The 13,730-nt window shown below is 43.5% G+C and overlaps 1 protein-coding gene across 1 annotated transcript in view; it reads right to left on the reverse strand.

The window, feature by feature from the left end:
* LOC306693940 (receptor-type tyrosine-protein phosphatase gamma-like) overlaps positions 1–13,730 on the reverse strand; it is a gene marked incomplete at its 5' end in the record, with an annotated part of 535,669 nt that overhangs the window by 61,125 nt on the left and 460,814 nt on the right. Inside the window, 3 exons of the mRNA XM_079156627.1 lie at positions 425–1,184; positions 1,504–1,553; positions 2,064–2,172. Of these exons, the coding sequence (XP_079012753.1) occupies positions 425–1,184; positions 1,504–1,553; positions 2,064–2,172 (919 nt within the window). The remainder of the gene's footprint in view (positions 1–424; positions 1,185–1,503; positions 1,554–2,063; positions 2,173–13,730) is intronic.

Here is a 13,730-nt window from a genome sequence, read left to right on the forward strand (position 1 = left end):
GTCCCTCAGGAGAGCCTTGAGAGCCGTAGGTATCAAACACTTGCATGGGGGATTTTTTTTTTTATGGTTTCCTTAAAATTGGATCCTTGACTGGAGGGCACTTGATAAAGGAACAGACTTTTGGAGAGACAAGTACCTCTGAGGACTTTCCAAATACTGAATGTTGACCTTATCCAGCTATTTCCTTTTATGTTCACTTGGGATTCTCCAAATAAATCCTAGACATTTAGATGGAAAACAAATGGTTTGTGTAACTACTGCTGGTGTCATTAAACGATTTGGGACTTTTTTGAAATGATCACATTTGTACAAAAGCTGATAATTCTGCAGTTTTGCAAATTCACCAAATTATACCTTTTCTTGTTCTTGCTCTACAAATAAAGGGAATTGTTCACATGAGGCTTTAACACATTAGTTCACTCACCAGTGTGGATGGAGAAAGGCCAGTGCTTCTTGTCCCTCCCTGAGCCGGGTCGGAGTGTCGCTGCTGGGTCCTTGGGGACAGGGAATTCTGCCATTTCATTGACTGCCTCTGTGCTGGTAGTTGAGTTGATGTCAAGTGGATTGTGGGTATACACCTCCAGTTGGGCTTCTACAGGTGGCATGTTAGTTGGATCCGGTTCAGTCTGTTTTTTCTCCTTTGCAGTAGCATCCGGTGTGTCACTGGACGGTTCATTCTTTGCCGTACTGTTGTTCTTCCTCCCTGCCTCCGCAACACCTCCTGATCCCTTCCTCTTCTTCTTCTCCTCTTTCTCTTCTTCTTCCTCCTCTTCATCCTTTTCCTCTCCTTCCCTCTCTTCATCCTCCCCTTGACCCTTGCTGTTCTCTCTGTCCTCGCCCCCAGCCTCATCGTTATCTTTGGCTGCGGCCGTCTTAACAGCGGAGGCAGAAGTGGTGGGCTCGGCGGCTTCAGTGTTCTGGCGTGCGGAGTTGCGGTTATGGGTTGGTGCTCTGCTCGGCCAAACAGAGCTGGGGAAGGAGGAGATGATACCGCCGCTGAAACCCAGGCCGGCCAGTAAAGTGCTGGTCACCACGGATGCCACCGTTGCCTGACTACCGCTGGAAGACGGGCCGATTCCTGTCGCCATGGAGACGAAGGAGAAGGGGATGCCTGAGGAGGTCCAAGTAGATGAGCCAGAGGAGATGGGAGCCATGTCAGCTGAGGAGGCTGGAGACACTGTCGGCTGAGAAAGAAACAAGTTAATGAATAGAATCTGAAATTATTTGTTGATTTTCCGCCTCAGTCAACTTTGACATCATTGACTCAGGAGTTTACCCCTTCAGTTATATTTAAGGGTTCAGTCCAATATGTTCGGATCTGAGTCAGGATTGGAACAACCCTGCTACCCTGTTTCATATGGACCACTGCTTTCTAAACCTGACTTTAATACTCTTTGAGACCTTCCTGTCCATACAGGGAAGAATAAAGCTAATATAGACACTGCTCTCTGCTGGATAAAATGTGAAAAAACATTAGCAGTGATTCACCTCCGCTTCCCTTACCATTCCAGTTTTCACAATCCTCGTCCCCTCAAAGATCCTGGTGGTGTTTGCTGATGCACAGGGAAGAAAGAAAAACAGGATATTCCACTGTTAAACACAGAAGAGACAACCAGACAAATCTCACTGAAGGGGTGTCTATGAGACATCCATGAGTGCATTGCAAGCACATAATCACAACATGAAATAATGGAAATGCAAGGCGCTGAATACTTTATGGGGTAGCCAATAAAAGAGATGAAATTAATTCATCTCACTGTGTTTTAGCTGCTTTAGCTGTATGTCTTTCCTTCCCTGTCACTTTCCCTTGAGCCTGCAGCTGTTGATATGAGCTCACATAAATAACCTGAATATGAAAGATTTCACTATGATCAAAGGAATACTAACTGTCAGAAGATACTGCTTGCACAAATGTAAGACAATATGCAGCGCATGTTGAGAGAGGGCTGTACACATGGAAGAGATGTGTACTGATGCTCATATTGACATTAAAGATAATGTGGCTGCAATTCATGAGCACTTTGGGTCGAAACGGTCCTCGTGTGTGTGTGTTTCTTTGTTACCTCTGAAGAGCATGCTCTGGCTGAAGTCACTGCGCATGTCATTCATGCAGATGGCCTGGACTCGAAACAGGTACAGCACATCGAGGGAGACAGGAGATATGACGGCCTCCTGGAAAACAGACACAACACACGCACACAAACAAAATCAGTAAGGTCCTCCAAGTTTGTATCAAAAGTCATATTAATTCAGTTACAGGGCAGGGAGTTTATATCCAGAGGAGGTTGCATAGATTAAGATGTGGTTCTTAAGGATGTTTTTGAATCAAGGGAACAAACACCCCTAAATTACAAAACTTACCCCAACTATCTGTAGGTCAAACTTGACCTACAGGCATCTTTTGTGAAAATGAATAGGTGTCTTTTATCCGTATAAATTATTCTGACAGGTAGTCCGCAAACAGCTACACCGACACAGACTGGACAACGCACACACACACACAAACACGACATACACACCACACATATACAAAAGTAGTACTTGACAGTAGCCTATGGTGGACTTAAGTGGCCAGGAACACCAAGAGTATAGCGAGGAAATAATGGCTTGGAATTAATTCAACCATCAACTTAAATGTCCTTCAAAGAGGAGTCTGATTTTCTTGCTTCAATTATTTCTCCTAAAGAAGCTTCAGTGAAGGTCAGCCAGGTCCCATCTCATCCCCATACACTATTATTTCTCTACAGCCTCTACACTTTCTATTCTAGCTATATATCTGAAACCAGACAATGCCCCTCTCTTTCTGTGGTTCAGCCTTTCATCCAAGATGTGTTTCTTTATTTCCCCATGGTCACTCTCACACAGGCAACCTCCAGCTCTGAAAAGTGAAGTCAATGCAGAAGTGCCTTAAACCTGCATTCTCTCTAGTGTCCAGCAGGGGGCGACTCCTCTGGTTGTATAGAAGTCTATGAGAAAATGACTACTTCTCTCTTGATTTATTACCTCAGTAAACATTGTAAACATGAGTTTATGGTCTTAATCTCTAGTTTCAAGTCTTCTTCAATACAGCATGATGTTCATTTAGTAAATGATGGTCCATTTAGAGTCAAACAGACCATAAAGCAGGGGATGTTTAGGGCGGGGCTACACAGTGATTGACAGGTCTCTACACAGTGTTGTCTGTGTTTTCGTCTTAGAACTTTAACCCTTTCACAGTTTGTCTTGAGTTGTAAGTTAATTGTAACATTTTGGTCTCCATTGAGCTTCACCCTCTCTTGTCACTTCTGGGTCCAAAAACACAAGATGGTGACAGACAGAAATCAAGATGGTAACTGCCAATAACCAATATGCTGACGGCCCAAATGTCAAATTCAATGCTTCGAAACTGTGGTCCACAAACCAATGACTGTTGTGTTGGTGACAACCTTCACTTTCTGTATACAGTCTATGACAGTGCTTGACGTGGAACAAAGTGCCAGTACTGCCCTTATTAGATAGATAGATGTATACTTTATTAATCCCCAGGGGGAAATTTGTTTGTAGCAGCAGCAAACAAAGTTACAGAGTAAACATAAAATATGAAGTATGAAAGATGCACAATATATACAATACAATAAAATAACAGAGCAGAATATAAAAAAATCAAAGAAAATGTAATAATAAAAAAAAAGCACAGTATATACAATAAAATAGAATGGTATTAAATTAACTAACTAGGTAAACTAAACAGTAGTGCAAGGATCACCAACAGAAAACAACAACAGTGTAGCGGTGTGTAGTCAATTGAAGGATGATCTGGCCAGAGGTGATTTATTATAGAGTGTTGTAGCAGTGGGCAGGAATGTTCTCCTGTATCGGTCCTTGTGACAGTGGAGCTGGATCAGTCTGTTGAAGAAAGTGCTCCGCTGTCCCTGCAGTAGGTAGTGGAGAGGGTGATCCGGGTTATCCAATATGGATAATAGTTTCTTCAGTGTCCTCCTCACCACCTTTTCCAGAATGTCTTGTTTGCAGCCAATGATGGAGCCGGCCTTCTTAACCAGTTTTTTAAGTCTGTTGGTGTCTCCGGCTCCAATGCTGCTCCCCAAGCAGACTACGGAGAAGTACAGTGCACTGGAAGTCAGTGGTGTACAAGGTGATCAAGAAGGGAGACAGAACAGTTCCCTGTGGGGCTCCAGTATCACTGACCACCGTATCAGACAGCACACGGCCCAGTCGGACAAACTGTGGCCTGCCTGTGAGGTAGTCAGTGATCCAGGAGACAGTGGACGCGTTAACCCCCACCACCCGCAGCTTCTCACTCAGCAGCACTGGTTGGATGGTGTTGAATGCACTGGATAAATCAAAGAAAGTGATTCTCACAGAGCCACCGGGTCCATCCAGGTGTGACTGAGCTCGTTGCAGCAGGTAGATGATGGCGTCGTCCACTCCCACACGAGGCTGGTATGCAAACTGCAGAGGGTCCAGTGATGATTTCACCTGCGGTCAGAGGTGGGCCAAGACCAGCCTCTCCAGCAGGCTGTTGCTGGACATCAGACAGCTGGATGGCGCAGGTCTTCAGGACCCTGGGGCTGATGCCATCAGGTCCTGCAGCCTTGCCTTGATGGAGTCTCTCCAGCTGTCTTCTCACCTGACCAGTCGTCACAGAGACGGGGGGAGGGTGGAAGAGCCCTTTGAAGTGGAGGTCTCTGTGTTCATGCAGCTCACCTGGGGGGATAGAGGGGGAGGTGTTTGGGAGGTGTGGTGTGAGGTGGAGACAGATGAGGGCTGTGAGCTAAACCTATTGAAGAAACAGTTTAGCTCGTTGTCTCCCTCCAACCTTGAAGCCAGTTATCTACTATCCTCACGTTGTTCTGTTGGAGTTTGGCCTCCAGCTTCCTCCTGTAGGAGTCCTTGCACTCCCTGAGCTTCACCTTCAGGTCGCGCTGGACTCTCCTGAGCTCCTCCCTGTCCCCAGACCTGAAAGCTGCTTTCTTCTTATTAAGAAGAGCTTTCAGGTCACTGGTGATCCATGGATGGTATGGTGGTGTGTTCACAGAATTTGGTGTATTCTGTGTTGCAGTCCGTCATGCTGATGATGTCCTCCCCATGTGGTCCACACAGCACATCCCAGTCCGTTGACTCAAAGCAGTCCTGCAGGGCATCTTTAGCCTCCCGAGACCACCTCCTCACAGTCCTGGTGGTCACAGGCTGCCTCTGCACCAGAGGAACATATTTTGGTGTTAACAGGATCAGGTTGTGATCGGAACTACCAGGGGGGGGGGGGGGGGGGGGGGCAGTGGCACTGTATGCATCCATTGCATTAGCATACAGAAGGTCCAGAGTTGTATTGTTCTGTGTGGGCAGTCAACATACTGGTGGAAGGTTGGCAGAGCTTTATCCAGTGTGGTGAGGTTAAAGTCACCAGTAATAGCCAAAAATGCACCAGGATGTTGACTCGGCAGTCCAGACACAGTGGAGTGGACGATGTTCACTGCTGCCTCTGCTCAGCTGATGGAGGAACGTACACAGCCACAACAATGGCGGATGAGAACTCCCTCTGCAAATAATACACATCCCCACGGCTAACAGCTAATCCGGGCTACAGAAGCGTTCCTTCACACACACATGGTCTGGATTGCACCACCTCTCGTGCACATACACTGTAATCCCGTCACCTCTCTTCTTGCCGCTCTGTATAACGTCTCTGTCCGCCCGTACAGTTCTAAAGCCGGGCACCGACGCACTGTGGTCCGGGAAATCCGTGTGCAGCCATGTCTCCGTGAAACACATGACGAGTCTTGACCAGCACGCCGAGCTCGTCCGTCTTATTCGCCAATAAGCTCACGTTCCCCGTTATAATCGCCGGTACCGAAGGTTTGTACTTCCCCGTCCTAGCGCCCGACCTGCAGCCCCGAGCCCTTCTCCGCAGTTCCTCCGGGATCTCAGGCCTGGCGCCAGGCAAAAGCCGCGCTTTGCTCAGCGCAATCAGCTGATCGCGAGAATAGACAATGGCCCCACTCATTGTGTGAGGCTCTCCGTTACAAACAGGGAGAAAAGTAACAGAAAAAACACGAGAAAAGTTGAGAAAAAACGTACGGTCCGTTGTCTGACCGTAATTTAAACCAAACGTGAAGGAAAAAGAACAAAAGAAGAGAGGAAAGGTGAAAAAAAGACTTCAAATTATAACACACAGGGAGCTGCTGGCACGGCGCCATCTTGCATCCTAACAGGATGCGCGTGAATCAGATGGTAGTCTAGTAGGTTGGAAATGCTACAGGTTTAATTTGTATTAAAACAGACCCCCCACCCCCACACACTTTTTGTTAATAATTGAACTATTCTAACTCTTCAGACTTTATATCAAGGTAATACACGATCACGTCAGTAGATGGCGCTTTGGTGCTGCTGTGGATCCATTAGAGACGAACGTAGCTACAGGCTCCGCTCATGCGCAGCTCAGAATTAAACTAGCTCTGGCCTGAGCGTGACGCTAACATCGATCCCGTCTCTGTATTAATCCACAGGTATGCTAAACTTGTTTCTGTCTGTAACTTGGGTTGCAATTGAATGTAAATACAGTTAAATGTTTTGTAATGTTGTAACCTGATTAGAGATGTGTGATAAATGTAGTTAGCTATATTTTGTAGTTAATTGTTCTGACGAACGTTGTAATGCTACCTAGCTAGTTCCGTCCGTGAACTTCAGTGTTACACCGTAGTCGTTAAATGTTAGTAGGACTGGAGGTGGAATATATTTGTATTTGTTCACACCATGTTGAAGTCAATTGTGAAATGTTATGATCTGCAATGGAGCTCAGAATAAAACTAGCTCTGGCCTGAGCGTGACGCTAACATCGATCCCATCTCTGTATTAATCCACAGTGAGATCAGTTGGCTACACAGTGCTTCCTAGCCTGTGTAACCTTTGCTGCCGGTCCAGATTTCCCCTAGGTCTGGTGCCGGTAACAGTAACAGCAATCATTACTACATTCTGAATGTCTACAGTGAATAAAGATTCTATGACAAATTGGGTTTGCTTGTCCTACTTCAAAAAAAGTCAAGATTTTTTTATTTATGCCAATTTTATAACATTTTGGACCATTATTATTATTACTATGGATAACACACAAAAAGCAAGACATAACTTGCAACAGTTAAAAAAATGTGTTTATCATTTACACATAACACGGTGTCTTACTCTGAAAATGTAATCCTTGAAATGTTTTCAATCTAAAATCATATTCTGTAAATCAAGAGCATATTCAGCTTTTATACGATTCTTTACACTACATGTCATCATTCACACCCATTCATGCACGACATCAGGACTTTCTAACACTCAGACACATTCATACACTGTAGGCACAGTTACGGGAGCAACTTGGGGGACCTTGCCCAAGGACACATCGACATGAATTAGGGTAGCCAGGGATCGAACCACCGATCCTGTGATTGAAGGACGACTGCTCTACTGCTACTACACTGACGGTCAAGAGTGATCATCTCTAAGCATGCTCATCATCGTATTAACACCACAAGACTCCCTCCTACCCATTACAGTTACAGCACTATCAGCAGGATCTTGTCTGGACTAGCATTGGGGTCCACAGCCTGTCCCCCTCAAGCCCATCAGCTCAGCACATTTTGTAAAACCCTGCTGTCAAGCTTTCTAGACCAGTTAATAGAATAATAATAATAATAATAATAATATTTTAATTTTATGTAGCGCTTTTCTAAGTACCCAAAGACGCTTTACATAGGGCAAAGAAAACAAACAAAAAAAGAGACAGAGGAGCAAACAAAACAAAACAAAAGAACTGGAGAGTAATATTTTAAAGTCGATTCTGTATTTGACCAGGAGCCAGTGGAGGTTGCGAAGAAGGAAATAGAAGGAATGTCCAGCACAATGATAAAGTTATCATGTACGTTGCAGTCTCTCATCTCTATAAGACTAAACCAGTAAGAGATGAATTCCATTAGAGCCTTGTTTTAATGGTATATTAACAAATTCATTATATAAAAGGGATGTTTTTTTAATCAAGTCTGACAAATTCATCAGCCACATATTTCATAAGCTGTTCACCGCCGATAATCAGAATCACTCAAAAGTTAAAAGAAACAGCAGGCCACTGGAAACGATTATACTCGTCTCTGTTCTATGTTTTTAAAAGGTCAAATCTATAGTCAGTCAGTGGGAGACACGTAACTATCACTACACACAGTATGTCAGCTCCACCATCACATGTTATCACCGTCTAAACTTTTCATTTCTCAATGGGAGAATAAATAGCATTTTTTAACAATTGACAAATCATTATAAAAGAGTATGAAAAAAATTACTCTAAACATACAACTATTTGTAGCTTCTAATGCAGTGGCAGTCTCTTTAATCTTCAACAAATGAAGGAAACATTTTGAATAATGTTACACATTCCTTTCTGTTTAAGCAGGCAGCTGTTTCTATCAGAACTGCTCCGATAAACCACTGTACCAGTTACAGCACTCAGGCACAGGCTGGTGAACAGAGTGAGGAGTTTAGCAGCTACAGAGACAGATCTTTTTTCACAGAATTTGGTCGAGAACATAACTGAGATACGATGAGAGTTACTATTAGACTTCCATTTCAAACAAAAGCCTAAGCCACCTTAAATGTTTGTAATATGCCAAGACACTTCTCATGAAGCTCAAGCGCAAGTTCAGTCAGGAAGACACTCACTCATGATCTGCCTCTCCTCTCCTTGTATTTACTCTATCAGCTGATTGGGGCGTGCACTTTTAAGTAACCAACCACATTCTGCACACAGTTTCCTAAAGCCAATCACATCGTTGCTGTCAAACTTTAAATAGTGTTCTCTGTTGCTGTCAGTTGTCATTTCTGCGTTAAGCAGATGCGACCCTCCTCCACCCCAGTCACCTCCAGGCAGCATCACAGTCATGCTCCTCATCATCATCAGACTGCATCAACTGCTTTCACCACCACCACCAGTGTCTGGACTCTAGGGGGGTTTAGGCCTATTGGACCTCAGTATTCCTACCCTCGGTGATAGTACTTCAGGATGGAGTCCAATCGCCAAAGACTTTGCACTATTCATATTTGATGCATGTATAATAAATCATTGTTAAATTCTAAAACAAGTCTTTCCTGATTGAAATAGTACCCACTTGAAACGTTATGCAATCTACCAAAAACTGTATGCTGTAAAACAGCTCCCTGTCCTTCATTTATGCCACGACACAATGGCCGTGGTTACACCTGTCATTTCAATGTGACTTCGGTCATCCGATCATGCCAGGACGCATTAACTGTCTGAACGCCCCGAGATCGTGTCGTGCTCGCATTGGGATGGGATCTGCTAGACCACATGCCGCTGTCTGAGTCCTGTTAAGTTATTGCTGATGCAAACACATTTCCTGATTTCCTGGTGTTTTGACTCTGATGTTAAAGCTCGTACGTTCTGCACTCTTGTTAACGAGCAGCGGGTGCTGCCGTGAGCCCCTCCGCCGCCCCAAAGCACACACAGGCGGACTCTCACAGAAGCCTCACACAGCAGTCCCAGCTGCAGTCAGAGAAGAGAGGAGACGCAGTCTCGCCGTATTCTCTGCAGTTAGTGTATTTATAGGTATTGAGCTTCATTTTGACACAAAACAAATAATAACCGTAGCTGTGTTTCAGCTGCAGGACAGCAGTGAAGGCCAATGTATAAAATGCACGGCCCGCCACTGCTTGGTTACATTATTTACACTGACAAGGACACTGTTGAGTTGATGATATACCAATGATTAAATGATACACGTAGCACATTCAATAAAAACAAGCACACATTTCCATTTTGAGAGTGGAACTGTGCTAATTATACATTTTCACAAATGATCTGTGGATTGCCACACAACTCCTTTAATCTCCATCCTGTTTTCAGAGGGAACTAGATATCATCACCACAAATGCAGCACTGTACAGAACGGATATGCAGAGCTGTTGTTGCTTCCACTAACACTTCCAGCTGACTCCTGCTCTCACACAGATGGGTGGCAAAGATTGAGTAAATCAGAGGGTTTCATGTAAGCTGTACATCAACAGCAGCTGATAAACAGAATGACTGACGAGTTTGGAATCACATCACTCTCTTGTACACAACTGATAGGAACTGTCACTCTATTTATACACTAATACAATACTTTGTTTTGTATCAGGCATCATACAGCAACATTATTACATCTGCAGCCTACAGAAAGACAGAGCATTCTATACGTTTAGAATAAGGGAATGTTAAACACCAAATTCTAAGGCTGGGTTGCCCCAACAAGGAATCACATCATGGTTTAACTTTAAATCACATTGCAACAAATTCGATAACTAACTTAGCTCTAGCTAGCTCTCTTTAAAAGTCAGTTTAGTTTATACTTTTAACCTGGATTAAATTGAATTATCTTGCACCAAACATGAAAGTCCAATCCAAAATGTGATCCACTATTAACTTTAAACTTACACTTTTTTAGATTGATTGGGTCAGGGTCAGACTCAACCTAACTGACTTTATGCTGCTGAATTTCTCTCTACAAATGCCAGTGAAGCAAGGACTCTGTTGTAGAGCTGAACAGGACAGTTGGACCAACAGTTGGACCAACTAAAGGCCTTCCTAAAGGCCTTTACACAGCAGTGCTCTCAGTAGTAATCACGAATCATCAGGTCGAACTATCTATTTCTTTGATACTTTTGTTTATGGCCAAATTGCAAAACTGAGGACATTCCCATCATCTGTACTTTACTTACCTGTGTTTAGTGCTAGTTCTCATGATGTCAGCATGCTAACATTGTGCTGTAGACTCTTGTTGCTAAATATAAAATAAAAAAATGCACAGTTGCCAATTTATTAGGTACACCTAGCTAAAATGAGAGCAGTCTTATAAAACAGCCCTACAATAAATGTGGCCTCTATGTTATAGTGTTGTTTTGTTTGAGAGGAGTATATTTTATTTTGATGGCTGCAGTTTGTGGTGCTTGTTAGGGTTAGGGTTAGGGTTTCATTGCATTTTAATATTCTGTCCACCATATTACATGAACAAAGGCAAACTCAATATTATAAACACCAATCATTACAACCCAATGCAATTCAGCAGCATCACAAACTATACATTATAATCTTCATGAAGGAGGATTTATTGCAGGACTGTTGCATTTTGGGGCCAGGATCCATCGCTAGAAACGCATCAGCAGTTAAACTATTGTCTTCCTACGGCCTGCCGAGTGCTCCTCTTTTGATCCTCGCTTTGCGTCTTTCTAGCAGTTTTAGATGTACAAAAAAGTTAAAATTCCCAACTGTTCAGCATCAGGTACAGAGTCAAATATTGGTTGTTTTTCAGTGTTGTCGACAAAAGGCAAGTTCAATAATTACAATGAAAGTACCCAATAACAAGAGTAGTCATAATAAAAGGCATTTCAATTATTTTCGCATCTCTCTTCCCCTCTCTTAAATACAAGAATGCCAACAGGCATTATTTACAGACAAAAACACTTGTTTTGCAGACAAGCCAGGAGTCACCTGAGATATTTTGAGATGCAGCACCCATCTTATTATCTAATTCTACGTGTGTTAACACACGAGATACACTCACTTAGTGTCTTAAGGTTATGTTAGAGATGAGCCTCTTCCCTTTTCTACAGACCCTCTTTGGCTCTACAGCAAAGAGGCTCGAGCTAGGTGGTATGGGCCATAACACAAGTCCAGTGCAGAGTGTTTCATTAAATGGGGATTCTCAATTGATTGTGACATGGGGGATGTGTGTCAGATTTGAGGGTCCTAAAGCCATGTAAGACCCTGTTGTGACCTAGATAGAGGCGTCAATGGAGAATATGAGGAACACAAGCCGAATCAAATGGTTGACAGAAAGAGGGAAGTCAAATAGTGTGTGGTAAAGGGGTGTTGGGGGGAGAAGGCAAAGGGAGGAAGAGTAGGAAGGGTGAGGGAGAGGGAGGTAGATTTCAGAGGGCGGGGTAGTCTCTTGACTTAATGATGGGAGGACAAACTACTTCCCACCTCTCTCCATCCATCTCTCATCTTGGCAGAATCCCAGTTGTGGAGCCAATGATGCTTCCACAGCCAGGGGGCACTCTCATCCCTTTGCAGCTGTTCCTGTTTTCCCACAGAGCCGGTGGCCCAAGGTCATGCTTTTTGCACAGGCTAGAAGCCCCGCATTCCCTCCAGCTTAGCATTAGTATTCTGCCAGCCGATCGGCAGACCACAATGTAAGGGAATGAAACCTCCTGTCTGCTCCACAGCCTTCTCTCATAGCTCATTTTGGCTCCTGATGAGACCATTTGTAATGGAATTGATGGAGGATGTTTTTTGGTTTGTGTGTGCGTGGGTGTGTGTGTGTGTGTGTTTGTGATCAAATGTTTTTGTCCCCAGAGACATTAATAATTATTTCATTAAAACCTCTGCTGACATATTTTCTTACAATAACTATTATTTTGCCAGAGCTGTGTTTGTGCCGTTGTTAAACAAAAAACACTCATATTTTTAATGATGCAATCAGTGCTGATTTTGTACGTGTCTAAACAGTTTGGTTCCAAAGCAAGTTATTAGATTTTGCAAGGACCTTGCAGTCATATTTTGATGATGTAAAATCCACTCGATTTCTGAAATAACACACACAAATGCTTCCTCCCAGTGCAACTGCATTTGGCTCTCTGTTGGTGTGAAATCTTCTTGTCATTATTTACAATAAATCAGACTGTGGCTCTGTTCAAAGTCTAATCAGAAATCAATCTGGACAGTGATGTTTGTACACATGGGAATGCACTAGATGATTCAAATATGTTCAAATGTGTGGTGTATCACTGTGATGAGGTTAAATCAGTCTATTAATCAAGTTGATCAAACAGCATATGGCTGAAGGCCGGGCGGTGCAGCTAGCAATGTATCAGCAGGGAGGGGATGACGGAGGAAGAAGGGAAAGTAGGGGAGAAGGAAGCAAAGGAAGTAAAGGACAGATGAAAGGAAAGAAAAAAAATGGAACAGAGAGAAATTTACAGCAGAAATTTAAAAAATATGGAGCACTTTGTTATGCGAGTGGGTGTGTAGTTGTTACTCAAGGCAATCACCTGATTACTGGTGTATGATCAGCTGATGGTTAGCTGATCTGGAATCTGGACTATGATGTGACCCATTTAGGTTTTTCATGACCTGTACTTTTGTATCAAAGCACCCCTAGATGAGGAGGCACCATTAAGCAGTTTTTACTTCTAAGGCCAGAAATCCCTGAAGCCCCCAAAAATCATCATACATCATCATTAATACAAAATCACCATCAAGGCAGAATCTGACTTTTCACTGAGACAGGCTATATTAGAGACAGGTCTTTGCTTCAAATCCCCCCGTTGCGTAATCATATCACTGCAGGATCTTTACTGACCATATGTCTGATTCGCGTTTGCAGATGTTTATGCAACTCAGCCTTTCTCTTCTCCTTAATGCAATACATCTACATACAGAGAAGGTTGAGTTACTTAAAACAACACACACATGCCATTTGCACACTGAGACACTTGTTGGGTGCGATTCCTGCGTAGAGAGACTGCACTGTAAGACACGAGGGGACAAGAATATGTATTCCAGATTCATTCCAAGATAAAAATCTAATTACAGCATTAGCCAAATTGAGTGGTTATCTTTGTCTTGGTAGTCCGAGCAGGTTGATTTCCAGTGTTTTCTCCCTGCAACAAACCTATATGAGACTACAAGGATGTATCGC

The sequence above is a fragment of the Pholis gunnellus genome (assembly GCF_910591455.1).
Source record: "Pholis gunnellus genome assembly, chromosome: 3".
Taxonomy (NCBI): Eukaryota; Metazoa; Chordata; class Actinopteri; order Perciformes; family Pholidae; genus Pholis; species Pholis gunnellus.